General features: G+C 37.0%; 2 protein-coding genes across 5 annotated transcripts; both read left to right on the top strand.

The window, feature by feature from the left end:
* The first annotated feature begins 1,697 nt into the window (after positions 1-1,697).
* Positions 1,698-10,802, top strand: glb1l2 (galactosidase beta 1 like 2). 4 transcript variants are annotated; one of them, XR_006246961.1, is made up of 21 exons: positions 1,698-1,776; positions 2,543-2,649; positions 3,460-3,640; positions 3,717-3,785; positions 4,225-4,320; positions 4,419-4,527; positions 4,617-4,709; positions 4,799-4,880; positions 5,513-5,577; positions 5,652-5,736; positions 5,984-6,121; positions 6,290-6,370; positions 6,465-6,571; positions 6,964-7,110; positions 7,220-7,291; positions 7,685-7,763; positions 7,908-7,995; positions 8,123-8,231; positions 8,312-8,428; positions 8,581-8,758; positions 8,896-10,802. XR_006246961.1 is itself a non-coding variant. In XM_043216851.1 (20 exons), the coding sequence occupies exons 3-20, from the start codon at positions 3,477-3,479 to the stop codon at positions 8,689-8,691; spliced, it is 1,812 nt and encodes a 603-aa protein (XP_043072786.1). In that variant the 5' UTR covers positions 1,698-1,776; positions 2,543-2,649; positions 3,460-3,476; the 3' UTR covers positions 8,692-10,802. The 4 variants fall into 4 exon arrangements, 3 of the variants coding, with proteins under 3 accessions (XP_043072786.1, XP_043072788.1, XP_043072787.1); XM_043216851.1 differs by having other exon boundaries at positions 8,581-10,802; XM_043216853.1 differs by having other exon boundaries at positions 1,705-1,776; positions 2,583-2,649; positions 8,581-10,802.
* A 667-nt stretch (positions 10,803-11,469) lies between these two features.
* ilvbl (ilvB (bacterial acetolactate synthase)-like) lies at positions 11,470-21,351 on the top strand. Its single transcript, XM_043216625.1, has 16 exons — positions 11,470-11,627; positions 11,795-11,950; positions 13,797-13,998; positions 14,085-14,212; positions 14,872-15,010; positions 15,751-15,862; positions 15,977-16,076; positions 16,497-16,594; positions 17,070-17,206; positions 17,453-17,587; positions 17,814-17,928; positions 18,044-18,213; positions 18,552-18,622; positions 18,742-18,813; positions 19,843-19,948; positions 20,143-21,351. The coding sequence occupies exons 2-16, from the start codon at positions 11,849-11,851 to the stop codon at positions 20,319-20,321; spliced, it is 1,866 nt and encodes a 621-aa protein (XP_043072560.1). The 5' UTR covers positions 11,470-11,627; positions 11,795-11,848; the 3' UTR covers positions 20,322-21,351.
* The last annotated feature ends 703 nt before the right edge of the window (positions 21,352-22,054 follow it).

Below are 22,054 nucleotides of genomic sequence, written 5' to 3' on the forward strand. Positions count from 1 at the left end.
AAAAAAGAAATGACTGCTGACTTGACAGTTGTCCAAAAGATGACCATTGACACCTTGCACTAAGACACAAAATCTCATTGAAAAACGGGCCGGCTGTTCAGATAGCTCTGTGGCCAAGCACATTAATAGAGAGGCGAAGGGAAGGAAAAGATGTGGTAGGAAAAAGTAAACAAGCAATAGAGAAACAAAACCCATTCAAAAATGTGAGGGAGCTTCACAAAGAGGGGTTTCAGCTGCCGCGTTCCTTGTGTCCAGCCACTTTTGTCGTCAGAAGTGTCTCGTCTGGGTTAAAGACAAAAAGGACTGGACTGCTGCTGAGTGGTTTAAAGTTACGTTCTCTGATGAGAGTAAATTTTGCATTTCCTTTGGAAATCAGGGTCCCAGAGTCTGGAGGAAGAGAGGAGAGGCACAGAATCCACGCTGCTTGAAGTCCAGAGTAAAGTTTCCACATTCAGTGATTGTTTGGGGTGCCATGTCATCCGCTGTTACTGGTCCACTGTGTTTTCTGAGGTCCGAGGTCAATACAGCCCTATACCAGGAAGTTGTAGAGCACTTCATGCTTCTTGCTCCTGACCAGCTTTATGGAGATGCAGATTTCATTTTCCAACAGGACTTGTCACCTTCACACAGTGCCAAAGCTACCCGTACCTGGTTTAAGGACCTGTTCTTAACTGGCCAGCAAACTGCCTGACCTTAACCCCATAGAAAATCTATGGGGTATTGTGAAGAGGAAGATGAGATATGCCAGACCCAACAACGCAGAAGAGTTAAAGGCCACTATCAGAGCAACCTGGGCTCTCATGACACCTGAGCAGTGCCACAGACTGATCGACTCGCAATGCTGCAGTAATTCAGGCAAAAGGAGCCCCAACTATGTATTGAGTGCTGTTCGTGCTCATACTTTTTAGCTGGCCCCAAAGATCCCCAAGAATCAGTCAAGCCCTTTACACAGACCCTTTTTACCAGCTGCACCTACTGCCATGATTTTTCTTCAAGCTGAGGTTTAAGGAAATATTCTGAACGACAGCTGACTTGTGATCAGCCTTTTGTCTTGCTTGTTTGAAGACACCTAATGTTCACCAAAAATTTTTTTTTAATGTATAAAAAGTTTGCTTGTGACTTTACTTAATACTTATAATGCAGTGCATTTGTTCATTGTGAAAATATAACTTTATAATTAAAGTCTAAAGTTTTTGTTTCACTGCTGAAGTACTGATTCTGGGCCACATTTGACCCGGGGACCGAGCTGGATCTGCCTTGAAGTGTCTGGGCCACATAAAATAATGTAAATGTACAGTACGACGGCCAGGTCTGTGCCACAACAATAAACAAGATTCATTTTAAAGGGAGCGGGCCACATCTGGGCCAGAGGAAATAATTTAAGTCGGTTTTCACTGTGTGAGCCCGTTTTGGGCTGGGGACCCAGCCAGAACTTAAGCAAAGTTGTGGCCAGTCTATAAAATTTTGCGCACCAAGATTTATGGGCAAATATTGTAATTTCTAGTGAGGTATGATCTCCAACATATCAAAAACAAATACAGCTTTCACAAGTTAAAAGCGAGGATAACCTTTTAACAATATTATAAGTTCTGTACTGTCCAAAATAAACGAAAAGGGGAACAAAAAGACTATATATAAATATGAATCATCCTTGATTTATGTAGGCTAGTGTAATCTCTATATTATCTAGCTATACTGTCAGTAGATGTCGCTGAACATCACAGACTAGGAGCTGGATCCAGCCCTGGAGCAGCTGACTACAATAACGTGTTAAAAGTGAGTGTATTTAAAATGTAAGGCATAAAGAGTAATGGTTATTTAATTTGGGTTGGACCGTACGTTATGTCACCCCAGACTTCCTGTTGTGATTAAAATCCGGGAAACCTTGTCGAGAAAATCAATAGTAGTCGATAGACGAATTATTCATGCATGCTCTGGACTTTTGACTGTATACTATTATGTACTCTTATGTACCCTTTTGATTCTTATTTGCTATTTTACCAGCAATAGCAAATTAAGTCCAATCGAAACGTGTGTGAAGTAGCCTGCAGAAGAACAGCAGAAGTTATAAATTACTTTCACTGGTTGCGTTCATAATAGTTACTGCTTGCTAGCTTACTAGCTTTCCGTAAAGTCGAATGGAGAATTCTGAGTGACTGGTATTTGTCGTAATGTGTGAAATTATGCTTTTTAGGCAAACAAGCCGTTTTTGTTTTGTTTATCATAAAGCTGGAACTGTGAAGATTGACTGGTGTTTGTGTGGAATAGGTTTCACCACAAGGGGGCAGTGTGTGGTCAATGTAGCGAAAGCCATTTTTCCCTTATACAATAGGTTACAATGATTAAATAACGTTAAAAATTGTTCTTTTTTTTAAAATGTAAATCAATAAATAAATTCAGAATCACGTGGACAATACGATATAGCAGCCTATGTCGTATAAGTATGCTTACTTAGCCCTGCTCCCCAAACAACAACAACAACAGCATTCTATATGTTTGTTTGCTCCTCAGAACAAAGCCTGTCTTGTTCTCTTTGTATCAGTGTATTCTGGACTTTGCTTCATTGATTCTCTTTGATCCAGCTGGTACAGTGGCACAGCTTCGATTAGTGCTCCTCTCTGAACAACTGCCAGTGTAACAGTGCTTTAGGTAAGACTCAATAAGCCTAATATATCTATCTATCTATCTATATATATATATATATATATATATATATATATATATATATATATATATATATATATATATATAAAAATTTGTATGTGTAGTGCATGTTATTTTTAATCAAACGCATTTGAAACACTTGATGCAATTTGCTCAGTGTTGTAATGAATTTACTACTAAGCTTTGTACGCTTCAGCATGCTTAAAATCAGTACTTGATATAGAAATAATACGCTTTAAAAGAATGACATGATGAATGTAATGCTTTTAGACACTTAGCTGCACGTTATTTACAATTAAATGCGAGTTTAGTGTCAGTTTAAATTAAATGCAGTTCATAGAAATAAAAAAAGCGCTTTTTTTGACCCACGTATATACATATTTTTCATAATTAAATGCACTGCCGAAAATTTGTGGTAACTAAAATATGTGCATTACTGGTGAAACTTGTAAGTTTGTGATTACACATTTGTAATGATGAGCACTGCAGTTGGTCACATGTGATATGTTAGTTACAACATCAAAATAAGTGTATTTTAAAGTATTACAGCAGATTATTAAAGAAAAATAAATTTTTATTTGTACTTTTTAGTGTATTTAAATGTATTAAACATAGTCTTGTGCTCTCTTTATAGACTTAAGCAGCCTATTATTTTACTAACTTTTACTGTTTGCACATTTTTTAAAGCATATTTAAGCATGTCTTTTTTTATATAATTCTCATTGAACAGGTTCAATCCAAGTGTGAGCATAATTACTTTATTCAAAAACAAACATTCTTTCATTTTTTTGATAGTGTGGATCTTACAGAGAATGTCAGAAAGACGAGGACTGAGGGCAGACTCCACCCACTTCACTTTAGATGGAGCCCCATTTCGGATCCTCGGAGGCTCCATCCATTACTTTCGGGTCCCCAGGGCATACTGGAGAGACCGGCTGCTCAAACTCAAGGCCTGCGGACTCAATACTCTCACCACGTAAGATCAGGACAGATTTAAGGACATTTTGATGAATCTTCTTGAAGAGTCACATTCGTCATGTTTTGTCTGTCAGGTACGTACCGTGGAATCTTCATGAACCAGAAAGAGGAGTTTATCTTTTTCAGGAGGAGCTGGATCTTGAGTAAGCGAAGTTATTTTTTTGCTTGTTTGTTTATAAAAAATGTATTAATGGTACTAAAAAAAAGAAGAGTCTTACGTATGCTGAGGAAAATATTAATGGCAAAATGCGTAGGCATGCTAGAGTCAATCTGTGATACTGGTTTTCCTGTTTTTTAAAACCCCACAATCACACAGAGGGTCAAAAGTGGGTTTTTTTCCTGTTTAAAAAAGGATACATTTATTTGGTCAAAAACAGTAAAAAATACAGTATATATAAAATGTGGCACAAACTGAATTACTCCAGTATTCGGTGTCAAAAGAGTTCCTTTAAATTACAGTAATTCAGAATATTACTGTTTTCAGCGCATGACAAAAAATAAACATTTCATATCACATTCCATTTCCATTTTAACAAATGTGTTTGTGTTCATTAATCTATTGAAGTCTTTACATGTTTTAAGGGCATACATTCGTCTAGCTGGGGAATTAGACCTTCGGGTAATCCTGCGTCCAGGACCGTACATATGTGCCGAGTGGGATTTGGGCGGCTTACCAAGGTTAGTGTCTCAAAATGTGTATTTGCTTGTGTGTGTGTGTGTGTGTGTGTGTGTATACCAGCCAGCATATATAATATATAACTATCTTTTTTAATCAGCTGGCTGCTGCAGGATAAGAAAATGAAATTAAGAACGACCTACTCTGGTTTCACAAGCGCTGTGAACTCTTACTTTGACAGACTCATTCCAAGAGTCACACCCCTCCAGGTCAAACACGTCTTATTTTTGTTTTGTTTTAATTTTTTTTATTTGGGTTGGTTTTGGTCTTGAATTTGTCTCCACTGCTGTCCCTGCAGTATAAGAATGGAGGCCCTATTATTGCTGTTCAAGTAGAGAACGAATACGGTTCCTATGCTAAAGATGAGCAATACATGTCCTTCATCAAAGAGGTATGCATTGAAATCTCCTTATCATTTACTTTGCATTACGGTGAAGCCAATTCATTTATACCTAACGAGTTTGTTCTCAAAATCAACAGGCGTTACTGTCCCGGGGAATCTCAGAGCTTCTCCTCACGTCAGACAACCATGAAGGGTTGAAGTGCGGAGGGGTGGATGGAGGTACAGTAGCATTCATCCATCCATCCATTCATTTTAGAGTCCCCACCACGGTCAATAACGCGCTAACTCAGCAGTATTTTGCATGTTTTTCTCTTAAAGGAATAGTTCACCCAAAAATGAAAATTCAGTCATCATTTCCTCATGCTCGAGTAGATCCAAATCTGTATGATTTTCTTTGTTCAGCCGAACACAAAGGAAGATCATTTGATGAGAGTTTGTAACCAGGCTGTTTTGGGTCACCATTGACTTCCATGGAAGTTGATGGTGAACCAAAATTTTAATTTTATTTTAAAATGTAATTTATTCTTTGCAGATGTTACTTTAGTCATGTGAATATGCTGATTCAGTGCTCAGGAAACATTTCTTATTCCCCTGGTTTCACAGAAGAGGCTTAAGCCTAGTTTTAGCCTTTAGTTTTCAACTGAAAGAAACTTGCACCAGCTGATCTTAAAACATGTCAGTTAACTATGGTATATTCTGCGAAACTGTGCCATTATTGCCAATGTTAAAAACGGTTGTGTAAATGCTATTTTTTTTAGTAGTTTTCTTTAATAAATATTACATTGTTTGAAAAAAATATATTGCTAATCTCAAACTTTTGAAGAAGTTGTTCTTGTCGTCTCCTTTAAAAGTCTTGCAGACGGTGAATCTACAGAAACTGATGTTCGGTGATGTGCAGCATTTAGCAGAACTGCAGGTCAGTAAAGATTGAGTAAAGGTTTTCAAGCTTGTCAAACAGCTAGATATGAGATAGGAACATTATCTTTGCAGCCGCAGAAGCCGCTGATGGTGATGGAGTATTGGTCTGGCTGGTTTGATGTCTGGGGGGAACCTCATCATGTTTTCTCTGCGCCAGGTAAAAAATCTGCCTCGTCGTGCCTCAAAGTGAGCATTTGGGCATTGACACAGATGAACGGACCAGCCAGAATGGACCATTTGTATCCATTCGTATTTTTTGCATAAAACAATAGCCTGCTATATAAGTTTGCATGCATTAAAAATCCATTTGCCTTGCATGATCCGTTTCCTTTTGTCAGTATATGTTCTGATCGGTTCTCTTTGCTTTCACGTGCATTTTGCGTACATCTCTTCTGTTACGACAGAAATGATCTCCATAGTGCGAGAGCTTCTGGATCGTGGCCTCTCCATCAATTTCTACATGTTTCACGGAGGAACCAGCTTTGGGTTCATGAACGGAGCAGTTGACTTGGGAACCTACAAACCACAGACGAGCAGCTACGGTTCAGTATTAATATCTATGACCATGCATACTACCAACTTTGTGGTCACTAAGACATTTTCTGAAGACATTTTTCATTACGTTTATAAACGTAAATGTTTTTATGTTTGGATTACTTAACATTCGTTCAGTCAGCAGTTTAATAATTGTCCCTCGGCACCTCTCTTAGATTACGATGCTCCACTGACCGAAAGTGGTGATTATACAACCAAGTATCATCTCTTGAGGAGCTTGCTGAGCACCTGCACCAGTACTGTTGTCCCTGATTATATAATCTGACCTTTTAAAACTCTCTGTACCTCCGTCCTTGTGTCTTCATGTCTGTCTGTCTGTATTTTCGAAAGATGAGCCGATATCAGAGCCGCCAGCCGCGCAGAGCAGAAGAGCATACGAGTCGGTGGCGGTTACTCATTATGTTTCGCTATGGGAAAGTCTTCAGTGCGCAGAAACGGTAAGAGCAATGAATCGCACTATTAATTGTTTTATTATTTTCTTTTCCATCCCCAAAAATGGGACGCAAATGTTTAAAAATGCAGATCGATCAACATGGGCTCACCAAATAATGTTAAGAAGCTTAACCCTTCTTGCTTGACTTGTTAGAATAAACCTTGTTTGTTGTTGTGCATCAAACATACGCGTTTATATAATCCACATTTTATAACCAATCAGTTATTAGTGTTTTTATCGTTAAATATCCTTTTTTAATAGAAGATGTGTCACAATAGGGAAGAATAATGGGTTTGCGAATACTGCTTCATGTCGAAAGCGGAAAAAAACTGGAAAGAGAAGAACACATTTGGCAAGAAATGCTCCCAAAATAACTAGAAACCATTTATCCAATAGCTTTTCAGAGCTGATGATCCTGTCAACATGGAGAGCCTTCCGGTAAACCACAACAATGGTCAGTCGTACGGATACACACTCTATCAGACTGACATTTATTCAGGTGGAGATCTCAACTCGAGGAACCATGTTCGTGACAGGGCTCTAGTAAGTCCTCACTGGTTATTAAGTCCTCCACAAAGGTTATTATGGATGGCAATATGAAAAAAACTAATGAAATCAAGGAGATAACTGGATTCTAATTCATTTTTTAAAGGTGTTTATTGATAGAGAGCTGATTGGTGTTTTGGACTATAGAACACAGAAAGTTAAAATACCCCACAGTAAGGTAAGTATGACACACTGTTGGTAAATCAAGCATAATTTAACTGAACTCGCCAAACAAACCTGAACTTAAAGGAATAGGCTGTTTTGGGCCTTCCTTAGTAGGAAGTCAAAGGTGACCCAAAGCAGCCTGGGTAGAAACTTTCTTCAAAATATTTTCCTTTGTGTTTGGCAGAAGTTTAGAACTACTACAGAATTTTCATTTTTGACTGAACTGTTCCTAGATTTAAGTAGTTTGTAAAATGCTTATTGCATTATTACAATAATACAGTTAAAATATGTATTTTGTCTTTATTTTATCTATATTTTTACTATATTTGCACTAATATTTTACCAATTTTCTACTAATTAAATTTTATGTTTAATTATTGTGCATTTCCCAAATTTTTCTTCACAGAGTGAGAGGACATTGAGTTTGCTTGTTGAGAACTGTGGACGAGTGAACTATGGTCCAGCTCTTGACAATCAGCAGAAAGGTGTAGTAAAAATCACCAAATATTAACCAAATATTGACCAAATATATGGTTTAATTGCATCTTATTATACTATAATAGTATATATGAGTAGGAGTAAAATTACCATAACAGCATGCTCATTCATTTTTATTTTTATCCACGCAGGACTTGTTGGTGATATAACTCTGGACAATGTACCTTTAAAAAAGTTCACCATGCACTGTTTGGATATGAAGACCAGTTTCATAAGCAGGTTCGTCTTGAGTATTTTTCTCTGTATTCAGTATTCAGTTCAGTCACTCTTATTCTGACGGCACCCATTCACTGTTAATGTGTTCTAATGAGGAAATAAACTGTACACATCACTCTTTGTTTCTTAGACTGCAGTCCCAGAAATGGACGTCTGTCGGTACGAAACCCACCTATCCTGCGTTTTTCAGAGGATCGCTGGCTGTGGATCAGCCCGCAGATACTTTTGTGAAGCTGCCAGTGAGCAAATTTGCACATGGTTTTATTTTTAACATACGCTTTTCATAACCTTAAAACACAATGCTCTGTATTGTTTGCAGAATTGGACTAAAGGAGTGGTTTTTGTGAACGGGCAAAATCTCGGCCGCCACTGGTCGGTGGGTCCTCAGAAAACCATCTATCTTCCTGGTCCCTGGCTCAGAAGTGGAGACAATGAGGTGAGGGACTGCATGTAAATATGTGGGCAAATAAACATTTGACTGTGGTGAAGTATGACAAAAGCCATCGTTTATGACCAAACAATTTATTCTGCATTAATCCATACAAAGTCTTCCCTTAAATCCCTGTTATCTTCCTTTCGATCTTTTAGATAATTGTTTTTGAGGAACTCAAAGCTGCGGAAACAATCAATTTTGCTGAAAATCCAGAATATGGCAAGACAGTCGAAGTATCCACACAACTGTTTTGCACCCTCATATGAAACACGCTTGCAGCTCAACAATGAAATCTCAGGCTTACCTTCATCAAAACAGAACTGATCTTTACAGGTGAATAGTACTGACTTCCCCAGTTGATTAATCATATCAAATTAAGACAGCTGTTTTGTATTACTGTTTCTTTTTTTGTTTGAATATGCAAATTAAACATCTGATTAAACATACTAATTTGCAAACATTTCCAACAGACGTCTTAACGCTGGCTAAAACCTGATCTCTTTCTATCACTCTATACATCAGAAAATACTGTCAAAGGCAAGGCACTTTCCAATTCATGACCTTTAACATATATACAAAAAGACCCCCTCTTCAGAATTTAATTGAGAATAAACCGCCTGTAAAAACATTGACACACAGTAAAATCCAATAGTTTACTTTACTTAGTGAGCTGTAGTTATACTTACTACGTTTTCTTAAGTTACAGCAACTGTCAAGGATTGACTATTATATATATATAATAGTATATAATAGTATTTCACTAGTAGAATTCACCTGTTTCAAAAAAAAAATCATCATTGTTGAATTTTCAATGTCAGATTTTCCTGAAACGTTTTATTTTTAACTTTTTTTTTTTTTTTTTACTTACCATTACAGTGATCAGCGTTCCCTTTGGTCGGACTCTTTGTCTATATTGTAATATTTTTTTCTTATTAATGCAACATGAAATTTTGACTTGAAACATGAATTTGGTTTTGAGGGAAGAAAGATAATAAATAGGTTGCTTTCGGAAGGTGTAATTTACTTATTATATAGCTTACTTATTATATAATTTTTTTATTTTAGTCTATTCATGTTTGTGTACTTATTAACAATCTTTTACACGTTCAATGCTTTTCATAAACCACTTGAGAAGCTTTTAATTTGGATGAAATAATACTTAAAAAAGCATGTGAATCACAACAATGGTAACAATTAAATTTCTTTTTTTTATTCATTGTATTAGCCTTTTATTTGCTCTTTTTATTATGCTACAGCTAACACAAGACAGCAAATGAAATTTGCTAATAAAAACAACAACAACTGTAAGACAAAGCAATTGCATAATTTATCCTGCCACAATGCACTCTGTCAGTCAATGAGTAGCTATAATAAGTCATGAGTAATCCTAAAGAATCAAGTACACCCTACAGTTCTTTTTTTAGTCACTATTACTCTTGAGTAAACAATACCAAGCATTTTTCAGTACAACATATTATTATCTATTTCCCTTTTTTTTTAAGGAATTCAGTTTCAATGCTTTTTTTTTAAGTAAGCCTAACTAATTAGATTTTACAATGCAGTTTTTACAGTTTTTGCACATACAATTTTATATTTAAAGGGAATTTTGGCTTCATACAGAGGAAAAAAAACAGCCTTAGTGTTATAGTACAGACAGAGTAAGGATAATCTTTAATGAAATAAATATTTAAATGTGCATTTTAGATATTTTCTTTCCACTAGTTTGATAAAGGACATATAAAAAAAAGCATATACAAAAATGTACCATTGCATGAAAAACAAACTAGATTTAGCTTGTAGTGTCTTGTCTAATAATGTATGTATGTAATAATGTACCAACTGTATTAGCATAGATAATATAAATAAGCACAACATATATTACTTGCAACAGGATCCTCTAAAATAAAAGAACATGCACAGGGTAGTATACACTTCCATAAGAGCTAAGAGCGCTGAATTGCTTTGTCAGATCGCTGTTTTTGTTTACTTTCTTTTTTTATTCATTGTTTCTGCTTCATTGATAACCATTTATCATTAATTTATTATTCAATTTAACCATATAATACTTTCTAAAAATCATTTTAACCATTTATATACCCATTTCATTGATTCATTTATCGATCAGTCGTTTATATAATTTTTTTTCATTGTTTAGTTTAATGATTGTTTGAGATGTTTGTCTTCACAAGTAAATATAATGTCTCCATTTCAAGGTTTTTAATGTCACACGCCGTTTTTGAGAAGCAGTAATTTTCCATTGCTTGTGGTATAATAACACTTGTTGGATTTATCCTGTTTAGACAAAGTGAGATTATTATACTACTATACTATTATACTAAGATAATTCAATAAACTGCTCCTTTTTTAATCATCATAACTTTGTCTCCTTCTTCTGTCGTCCTCTTGATACTGTTTTAAACAGGTTTTGGGTATCAGTCAACAAGAAAAATATATTTCAGGCCTGGAGGCATAATCTAAAAATACATTATGATTAACTTATCTGTTTAACAACCTTACTTTGCATACCGTAAGTAGTTTTTAAAAATTATTAAATAATTATTTTTTTTCTGACAAAGTAAAAGTACACTTAAGTGGGCGTTTTGCTGACATCTCACAACATAATTGTTTCAGTGGCTGTTTCTAAGACCTATGAAAATTAAAAGGTTCCTGTTAAAACGTTTTAATTTATTCTTTATTACTACAGACGGCTGTGTAAGGTGAGGTGATACTCATACTGAGAGATAAGCGGCTCTTATTTTGTTCGAACATCATTAGAGCAAAGGTCATACGGTGTCACCTACATTGACTGTGTTAAATAAATAATTTAAAAAATATATAATAATAGTAAACCATTATACCCGTGTAACAACAACAAAACACTCTTCAATAAAAAAAAATTAAAAATAACAAAATACTAACACTAGTCATACATTTCCTGGTGGTGGTTTCTAGAGTAACGGAGATACGTTCCAGCCTCTGATTGGATGCCCGCTCTGTCAATCACGTTCCGGCGCAGCCTGCTATTCTCTAAATGAATCAACTAAGAGCGCTGAATGTGCAAGTAAACACAATTACTCAAACAGCGCAAGAGTTGTTCCGCCTATTGCGTAGCGCTGTCGGTCCATTCAGTGTTTTCTGTTTGTGTTAGGAGTGCGTTCATCGGCCTCAGCGGTAACTGCACCAGGGGAGGAAGATCTGGCAGGTAAGCTGTTGTCTGACCTTAGCCAGGCCATAAAAAGATCAACAATGACAGCGTGTTGAATACTGTCCGCCGCCTCGCCATTTGTCCTCGGGAAAAGTCAACTTTGAAAGACGCGACATTGTTAGCAGCTCGCTTTTTTAACTTGTTTTCCTGCTCTTGCTGGACAGGTGTCTGACTGGACAGGTGGACGGTAGCTCGTAAACCACCGAGCCACTTTAGCGATGGACATTTCTGTAGTTCTGGGCTGCTCTCTGGGTGCTGCCCTTGGGGGTGTGATCCTTGCGTCCTATAAACTGGGCTTACTTTACCAGCTATTTCATAAGGTATGAAACACCGTAACATATCTGCATTGATTATAATATATAAACTTTTCATAACATGCTTTGCCTACGGGGTGAGCTAGCGCGGTTTTGCAGGAGAGTCGTATATGTGTGTCGTTTGTACACGTGTATGGTTACTCTTGCGTAACAACATCAGCAGGAATTGGGTTATTGATTATTTTTGTCTTTTTTTCCCACAACAAAACAAAAGGTGCTGTAATAATAGGCCTGCTGTCACGTGACAGGACTCCAACGGCAATTTTACACATTAAGCATTTGTATTGTATTGTCAGAAATGTGTGTAACAGCCTATGGTTGGAGGACTAAGTGAACAAGTAAAACCGGTAAAGCGTGTCTCCACACATACACTGGCTAGTTTTTTAGGCAGTTCACAGAAACGCAGTAAGATTAGTCTGACATTAAATATTATTATTGTGTGAAATTAAAATTCGCCTAAGTGTATGCATGTTTAAACAAATGTTGTAACAAGATCTTCTTGTGAAAGCGACAGACTTTTCTCTGGTGCTTGCAGGATCTATTCCATCTTTTAGTCACATAAACCTATTCCTGTAAGCATACATTCATCTGCCTCCACTTTTGATTGCAGCGCCTATATCTTAACGTCCAATCAAAAACCAAGTCCCACCCAGGTTTTTTTCTAGTAATCTGTCACACTTGGATGCACTGAAAAATGTATAAACATATTTTTTGTAAGAAATTGCATTAAATGGAAAATTTTGACATTATATTATTGTAAAACCTACTTTTTGTTTATTTATTTTATTTTTTGGTACATATTTTTTCAATTATAATACAGAGAAAAATACAGGTGCATCTCAGTAATTTGAATGTCATGGAAAAGTTGTACTTTATTTACTCGCGTATTAAATAAATTGTGATGATTTTGGCTCACATTTAACAAAAACCCAAATTGGAAACAAATTGGAACATAAAAAAGTGAATTTTTAGTGAATTTGTGGTCTTCTGGAAAGTATGTTCATTTACTGTACGTGTACTCAATACTTGGTAGGGGCTCCTTTTGCTTTAAGTACCTCCTCAGTTAGACGTGGCATGGAGGGGATCAGTTTGTGGCACTGCTGAGGTGGTGTGGAAGCTCTGGTTTCATGGGGTTCAGGTCTGGTGAGTTTGCTGGCCAGTCAAGCACTCCAACTTTTGGTGATTTTTGTCAGTGAGGGCACAGATGACATTACACACCAAATCAAGCAACTTGGGCTATGAGCTTCTCTAGACTGTAGGTCCTTGGTTTCCAAATGAAATACAAAACTTGCTCTCATCTGAAAAGAGGTCTTTAGACCTCTGAACAACAGTCCAGTTTTTTCTTCTCCTTAGCCCAGGTAAGACACCTCTGATGTTGTCTGTGGTTCAGGAGTGGCTTAACGATTGTAGCCAAATTCCTTGACAGCTCTGTGTGGTGGATCTTGATGCCTTAACCCCAGCCTCAGTCCATTCCTTGTGAAGTTCACTCAAATTCTTGAATCGATTTTACTTGAGAATCCTCATAAGGCTGCGGCTCTCTCGGTTGGTTGTGCATCTTTTTCTTCCACACTTTATCCTTCAAACAACTTTCTGTTTTCATGCTTGTATACAGCACTCTGTTTACAGCCGGCTTCTTTGGCAATGAATGTTTGTGGCTTACCCTCCTTGTGAAGGGCGTCAGAGATTGTCTTCTGGATGGCTGTCAGATCAGTGCATTGATTTTATTTAATACACAAGTTTGAGCTGAATTACTGAAATAAACAAACTTTCCACGACATTCTGATTTATCGAGATGCACCAGTATCTGTCACTACTTCCATTTCATCGCAGCTTTGATGTTATTCATTCCCAGACGGAGAGACAGAGCCCTCGACATGGAGGAGAGAGTGTGGCGGAGGTTTTGCGAACTCATGGGGTCAGATTTGTCTTCACGTTGGTGGGAGGACACATCTCACCCATCCTGGTGGCTTGTGAAAAACTGGGTATTCGTATTGTCGACACACGCCACGAGGCCACAGCTGTGTTTGCTGCCGATGCCGTAGCGAGACTGTCTGGTAAGACGAAATAAAAAAAAACAGAGAAGCGAATGCATTGTGGTAGATATTGGACAAGCTGATGATCTTACATTTTGCTTATGTAGGTACAGTCGGTGTGGCTGCGGTGACGGCAGGGCCGGGGTTAACAAACACGGTGACTGCAGTGAAGAACGCTCAGATGGCCGAATCACCACTGCTTCTGATTGGTGGGGCTGCTGCCACTCTCTTACAGGTCAGGAACTAAAGTCTATTAGTCACGTGCGGTTCATGCGCGTGTCACCTGCATATTTGCTCTCTGCTCTGATCTCCATAACTTCCTTATCTTTTCTTCATTTTTCTACCTGTGTCTTGTGTAAACACAGCATTTTATCTTAACTCCAGAGTGATTCTTAAGAAAACTAGCCTTGAACCATGATAGCAAGGATTTAAAAAAAAAACCATCATTAATCATTCACACTAAATTAAAAAAGGCATTACAAACCTGTGGACTGTTTGCACACAACCTGTGGACACACACACACACACACACACACAACTTTTCTTTTATGATATATTCAACACAAGTTGTTGTTCACCTCACTGCATCTACTAATGGCCTGTTCACACATAGATTGATTATAAAGATGCTTACTCTATAACAATAACTACATTAGCATTCACAACAACACACAATAATGTTCTGTTTATTATAAGCATGCAAGGCGGTTATGTTGCTTAACGCTCAAGCTCTGTAATGCCTATTGTCATAAATTAGAGTGCTTATTACAACATTATAGTTGTAACCGTTATTGTTCTCGGTGTGAACAGGCTTTTAATCAGTTGAATTTCAGTAAAATAATTGTTGATTGTCAGCTGCATCGTTCAGTCGTCATTAATATTGTTTCTTTGCAGGGTAGAGGTGCACTACAGGATATTGACCAGATGTCCCTCTTCAAGCCTCTCTGCAAGTTCTGTGCATCAGTGAGAACCGTGAGAGAAATTGTTCCCACAGTCAGGAAAGCCTTGGCCATCGCACAGTCTGGCACACCAGGTATAGTGTCACCGAAATGTACTCAACTATGGTTTTCAGGCACTTAAAGCACTCTCAGATACTGAAATATAATTTTGGTTTCAGTTATAATGGCCTTTGCCCCCCTTTATCACTTTATATTTGCTTGTATGTTTTGAAGTTACATTTATATTTATTGACCCTGGACCACAAAAGCAGCCATAAGTAACATGGGTATATTTGTAGCAGTAAGCAAAAATACATCATATGGGTGAAAATTATAGATTTTTTTCATTCATGATAAAAAGTTTCAGGGTATTAAGTAAGGGTATTTTAAGGGTATTTTAGTTCCATGGAGGTATTTTAGTGTCTAGTGTTCTATTAAAAATATAAAACCTTAATTTTTAATTAGTAATATGCATGGCTAAGGACTTCATTTGGACAACTTTAAAGACTTTAAAAGTATTTCAATTTTTTTGCATCCTCAGATTAAATATTGTCCTATCCTAACAAACCATGCATCAATAGAAAACCTATTTTTTTATCTATCCTAGCACCGAGTGAAAACAGCCACCTTACAATGATAAAAATCCATTCAATCCTTTTTTTTAATCCCCCAATTATTAAACCGTTTACATTTTCTAAACAGTGTGACCTCATCCCGCTTAGGCTCCGCCATAGGCATATTTTCATTCTCAGCTAGTCATAATTATCATTAATCACAAAATACATAATACTGCAAATACTCCTACAGTATCCTACAGTATTTCTTTGATTCACAGGTCCAGTCTTTATAGAGTTTCCCATAGACACGCTGTACCCTTACCATGTGGTGGAAAAAGAGTTTGCCCCTAAAAACACTCCCAAAGGCCTGATGGGGAAAATCATTGCATGGTATAAACATTTCTCACCATTCACATAACTATTCCTACACACGATCTTGTTATTAAATGACATGTAATGTTTTTTTTAATAACTAAAGCAACCGCTGTTCTTGTCTTCACATAGGTATCTCCGGAATCATTTATCAAACTTATTTGCTGGAGCTTGGGAGACGCGGGATCTGTCCCCACTTCCTGTTCACATTCCACATGCCACAGAGGATGAGGTGAAACTTGTCTACCCTGTTATGGCATATACCGTAACGGAAGTTATACTGTAGATGCAACTGATCATGATAACGATAATGTTACAATCTTATCATCATTCAGTCTCAATATATAACACATTCATTGCATAAACAAAACCAGGTGCCAGTGGCATGAACGTAGCCTCGATGTGAAGACAGTGTCTTGAGAACTAGTCTGACCGACTAGCAGATAACAAGAGGTGGTCATTCTTATGAAGTGACTACCTTTAAAGAAACATGACCAGTTTTAAAAGAAACAAAAATAGATGACTAAATTGTAAGACTAGTCTAAACCTTTATGCAACCACCCCAGGAAAGAAAGCTCAAAGATGAAGGAGAAATGTTGACTTGTGCCTCAAATACAGAAGATAAGATCACTTAACCTTTTACTCTTTCCAGGTCCAAAGGTGTGTGGAATTGGTGAGCAGAGCCAAGAAACCTGTCATACTGTTAGGCAGTCAGGCAACATTGCCCCCTACGCCAGCGGATGATGTCAGGTAAATGAGTAGCTGTCTCTTCAGACTCTCTTCATTGAACAGTTCAGGGGTCATTTTGTCACAATACTTACTTAGATGCATAAATGCATCCTGGGATGCTGTAAAACAGTAGTGAAAAATGTTATGCATGGTGACTTCCCACTCTCTAGTTCATCTATTTAAAGCATTAAAATGATTAAATATTATTTATTCATTCATTTTTTTATACACAGGCACTGCTGTGTAAGTATATCTAAAAATGCATTTCAGTATAAACCATTAGATCACACTAATTTATAAGATTTTAAGAAATGTGAGTTCAGTGTGTGTGTCTAGACAGTTGACTTTTGGTACTGTATATATAGATTTCATTGATCAAAAATACATTTGGTTTCAAGTCCAAAACAACAACAACCAGTGATTCACATGATTGATCAAAAGCACCTGTCTGAAGTCATTTTTTTATCAGATTGTTTCCGCTATGCTTCTTTCACAGAAAGGCATTAGAATGTTTAGGCATTCCCTGCTTCCTGGGTGGAATGTCCCGGGGGATGCTGGGAAAGAACAGTCCGCTGCACATTAGACAAAACAGGAGAGATGCCTTAAAAGATGCTGACCTCGTGCTGCTGGCAGGTGAAAAAACATCGCCTCCTACTGAACAGTTGGAACATGTGCAGAAATGTGTTCCATACGCATACTCTGAATATTTGGATGTCTGGAAATCCCAGAGAATTTAATAATTGTAAATCCATGCCTGGAAAAGTATTTTAATACATTGCATACATACGTAAAATGTATTTTTGTGGTAAGTGGGAAAGTTTGGGAAATCTGTGTTTTGCATAGTATCTTGTGCCTGAATGCGTGTGTTTCGTTGCATAGGCACTGTGTGTGATTTCAGACTGAGTTATGGACGGGTGCTAAACAGACGGAGCAAAATCATTGCTGTCAACAGAGACAGGTGTCAGTTACTGAAGAACTCAGACATGTTCTGGAAGCCAACGGTGGCCATTCAAGGTGAATAGCTGCATTTTACTTACAGTTATAGTACAATTAACGTAGCTTACATTTTTATATATATATATATATATATATATATATATATATATATATATATATATATATATATATATATAAGGCAGTTGCTTAAATTAACCTTTTATCTAATTGACTACTATGAAACTACAAAGATAATGTGTGCTGGTATGCTATGTGACACAGTTTCCTTTCCTAACTTACTCAGGTGATGCTGGTTCTTTCCTCCTGCGTCTCTCGAAAGCCCTGAAGGGACACATATGTCCAGAGGAATGGCCTAGAAGCCTGAAAGAGGGAGATGGCATTAAAGAGAAAGCTAACAGGTGATCTTATCTTAGCTGCTTGGATTCTGTCTCTGGAGAGAGAATCGGACCAACAATTGGCAGTGTGATGTTGTCTAGCGGTGTAGTTTCTCGTTATGCCAATTTTTGCCATCAGATCAAAAGCACACGAGAAGACAGAGAGGCATTTGAACCCTCTGAGTGTTTTGCACCGTGTGGATGAGCTCTTGGCCGAGGACAGCATCATAGTGGCTGATGGGGGTGATTTTGTCGGCAGCGCTGCGTATATCATGAGACCCCGGGGCCCGCTCCGCTGGCTGGACCCAGGTTAATGGCAGAGCCGTCACAGTTATTGTGTTAAGTTGTTTGAATGCTCAGAACGTAATGATTTTTAGCAACAGCACTTCAGTACACACTTTCTATCCATTCAAAACATACATATATACTAAAATAATTTTGAATATATTTGTCCTGGCAAGCAACATAATTTTCTGATAACGCATTATTTTTAAGTTATGTCCTTGTTACATGTACTTACTATTATAATAACAATTAATGCAAAATTACATGCATACAAAAGTAACCTTTCTTATAGGTTTGATCTAATTCCATAATAATCTCCAACTTTACTCATAGTAATGATTTGTGGCTTGTCTTTGCGCCAGGTGCTTTTGGGACTCTGGGTGTCGGAGGAGGTTTTGCTCTCGGAGCAAAACTTTGTCGACCTGAGTCTGAGGTAAGATTTTAATTCAAACATCAAACATTTCACTAAGCGCTCCATTTTATGCACAATATAGCCTTAGTCACATTATAAGGGAGCATGTGAACATAATGTAGCCAATATCTTGTTTCCAGGTATGGATCGTTTACGGTGATGGCTCACTGGGATACAGCGTGGCTGAATTTGATACCTTCACACGTCACAAGGTACCATAACGCATGCAACACTCACTTTTATCACTGACTCCTACACCGTCCAAGATCTCCAACCAGGGATAGTTCACCTAAAATTTGCTCCTGACTTTTTTCATCTTTGATACACAGTTGTTTTTAATAAAATCTGAGGTGTTTTTGTCTCTCCATTGACAGTCCATTTCACCAAGATGTCATTACAGCAACAATTGAGTGGTTTAATACGAGTATAGGCATGGTCATTTTGTATGATGAACTGATTTCATTTAGCCTTTTAGTTGTATATAAACAAGCTCAAAAGCAGCTCAACCATATTTGATTGGCACGTGACAGCAAATCTTTTTTGGGTAACACTTTATACGCTTTAGACATTTAACTAACCGTAAGTAACTTTTCAACTCTCTGTCAGCTAGCAGTCATTAGAGTATTAGTAGACTGTCCGCTTAATGTCTTCTAACGCTTTATTTTGACACGTCCACAACATACTACATACTGAGAGAAACTTTGCAAGTGTATGTCAACTTATTCAACTAACCCTAAACCTGCCCTAACGGCCTACTTTGAGAGTTATTAGGCATGTAGCTGCAGAATTAAAGAGAATTAACTGGCATGCAAAGTTACTTCTAGTTAGTAGAATGTCTAAAGTGGACTATCAAAATAAAGTGTAACCCTCTCTTGTTCTTGGGGAATCTCCAAAGTGAGATATGTGAATATATATATTTATATGTGAATAAATTCAATTGATTAGTTACATAAAGCTATTAATTCTCTTCGGAAAACTTGAGTTCATGTGGAATCGGATTACATTGCTTTGACAAAGGTTTTTTTTTTAAGCTTGAAAATTTCATTAGAATGGATTTTTAATGGAGGGACAAAAATTAAGACCTCCACTATCAACAACACTTTGTTTTAACCAACCGGGCAATTTAAATGGAATTTTACGGCCTTAATTTAACCTGGAATATTACTTCAAAACCATTGTTGCTGTGGCTCCTCTCGCGGTTCTCTTTAACCCTCTAATGAGGTCTCTTCTCTTCACATCAGACCCCAGTGATCGCTCTGGTGGGAAATGATGCTTGCTGGAGTCAGATCTCCAGAGAACAAGTGCCTATGCTCGGGAGCAACGTAGCCTGCGGTCTCGCCTTTACAGGTGAGAGGCTTCGGCGCAATGCGGTCGTTAAATTCTTGCTCACTGTGTTTGTCTGAATGTCAATGCTACAGAGTAAAACTTATCGTGCGCTAAAGTGTTCAATGTGATCATTACATTGACTCGTTTCTGAAGGGATGACTGTATATTCATCAATATTGCTTCACGTGCTCTTCCGTTTCACCTTGTTTTTGCAGATTACCATATTGTAGCCGATGGTTACGGGGGCAAAGGTTACCTGATTGGCAGAGAGGATGAGTCGCAGCTCGATGACATCATTAAAAAGGCGCAGAAGGAGTGTGGAGAGGGAAAGGCAGTTCTGCTGAACGTCCTGATTGGAAAGACTAACTTTAGAGAAGGTTCAATCTCAGTTTAAAGGGAAACACTGTGGACCATCCTGCCTAGATACCCAAAGTCTTTCTGGCGTTATCGTGCTCGAAATGTACCGTAGGACATCGCTACGTTACATGGATTCAGACGATTTTTGAAAAGAGTTCAAAGCAACAACATATCAAATGTTCATAAACTCGGTCATAGCTCATCCCGAAACTATGTGAATGATAAAATGTCTAGAGAAAATTAAATTTAGGATTATTAAAAAGTTTTTTTTTTTGTAGTATGAGATTATATTTACCCCCGGCTCCTATTACTGTAAAGCAAAAAAGGGAGAAAATAATGATATAATGTTTAAATTGTATTTTTACAAAGTATTTATATTACAGGGCTAGTGTTGTTGTATTTTAATTTTAAAAGAAATGTTATAATTATTTAATTTTAATAATTTAAAAGTATAATTCATGCTTTTTTTTCATTTAGCTGAAAATGAGCAAGCACAGTGCCTTCACTCTCTATAACATTTTGTAAAAATTAAAAATACAAATCAGAAAGCATTTCAGGATTCCCAGTGTGATGATCCAGTAAATTTTAATTGAAATATATATATTTTTTGAAGCATGTTTCAAGAATATGACCTTATTTACATAATAATAATAATAATAATAATAATAATAATAATGCATTGGATGACTTGCTTGTGTTGTGTGAAGGCTTGCAGGATGAATTTTTCTGCTTCATAAAGTTGAGTGATTACTGAATGTTAATCTGATCTCGTTCAGAAAATTGCTAGAAATAATTTCCGAAGAACTGCATCTGCAGTTATTTTGGACCTCAATTCTTCACTACTTGATGAATCACATGGTTCTATGTTTGTTCATCTACAAATATCAGTGTCAGCCAAAGTGATATCCTAGTTAATACTTGCAAATGCAGTTGTGTTTTTTTTTCTGCAGTATCAGACCTCGGTTTGCGATCGATCACTTCAGCATCCCCAGAAAAATGACCGTATGAATATGGCTGCGTTATTTTATCAACAGTTGTTGATGTAATAAAATGTCTTTAACAGTCCAGAAATTGTATGGGTTCTTTTTTTCCATCAAAACATGAACCACTAGATGTCAGACTCTTATAAGACAACTCTACTACTAACCAATGACTGTCGTAATTCATCAGCAAGCAGTAAATACCGTATTTAAATCCTAAAAAAAATATAAATATATATAATATATATATATATATATATATATATATATATATATATATATATATATATATATATAAACAGTGTTACCTCCCAATTCCTAGTAACAAAAAAACATCTTTAAGGCCATAATTTTGCTGATTTATGAGGATAAATATCATGGCTTCATTGCTGGATCCTACATACAGTTACCCGTTTAATTTAAGTTATGTTGATTTTCATGTGCAGTCAGTGAGAAGCAATCAAATACACGGCCAGTCGGTGGAAAGAGAGAACTAGAGGAAGAAAGTATCGAAAATAAGGATGCCCTTGTCTCATGTGTCTACGCAAGAGGCTATAAAAAAACTTAAAGCTTCATTAACCACAGGCACATTATGACCTGTCCAAAATAGAGCATGCCCTGCTATTAACCCATTAACTGTTTTATTGTAGGCAGCTTTTGAATGGGAACATATCCTACTTTCACTGAGACCGAACTGCTATAAAAGGAGCCACTTACAGGCTTGAACTCTTTCTGCAGCCATCTGCCATTGAGTTGCCTGTTTGCCAATGCTATAAATTATTATATTATA

Source organism: Puntigrus tetrazona, chromosome 18 (genome assembly GCF_018831695.1).
Source record: "Puntigrus tetrazona isolate hp1 chromosome 18, ASM1883169v1, whole genome shotgun sequence".
NCBI lineage: Eukaryota > Metazoa > Chordata > Actinopteri > Cypriniformes > Cyprinidae > Puntigrus > Puntigrus tetrazona.

Bases quoted from the DNA above. Each gene is read 5' to 3' on its own strand.
- ilvbl (XM_043216625.1), top strand. From the start codon at position 11,849: ATGGACATTTCTGTAGTTCTGGGCTGCTCTCTGGGTGCTGCCCTTGGG. The intron at 15,863-15,976 runs GTATAAACATTT...GTCTTCACATAG, and splicing joins ATGGGGAAAATCATTGCATG to GTATCTCCGGAATCATTTAT. The intron at 18,214-18,551 runs GTTAATGGCAGA...TCTTTGCGCCAG, and splicing joins GCTCCGCTGGCTGGACCCAG to GTGCTTTTGGGACTCTGGGT.
- glb1l2 (XM_043216851.1), top strand. From the start codon at position 3,477: ATGTCAGAAAGACGAGGACTGAGGGCAGACTCCACCCACTTCACTTTA. The intron at 6,572-6,963 runs GTAAGAGCAATG...TTTATCCAATAG, and splicing joins GTCTTCAGTGCGCAGAAACG to CTTTTCAGAGCTGATGATCC. The intron at 7,111-7,219 runs GTAAGTCCTCAC...CATTTTTTAAAG, and splicing joins ATGTTCGTGACAGGGCTCTA to GTGTTTATTGATAGAGAGCT.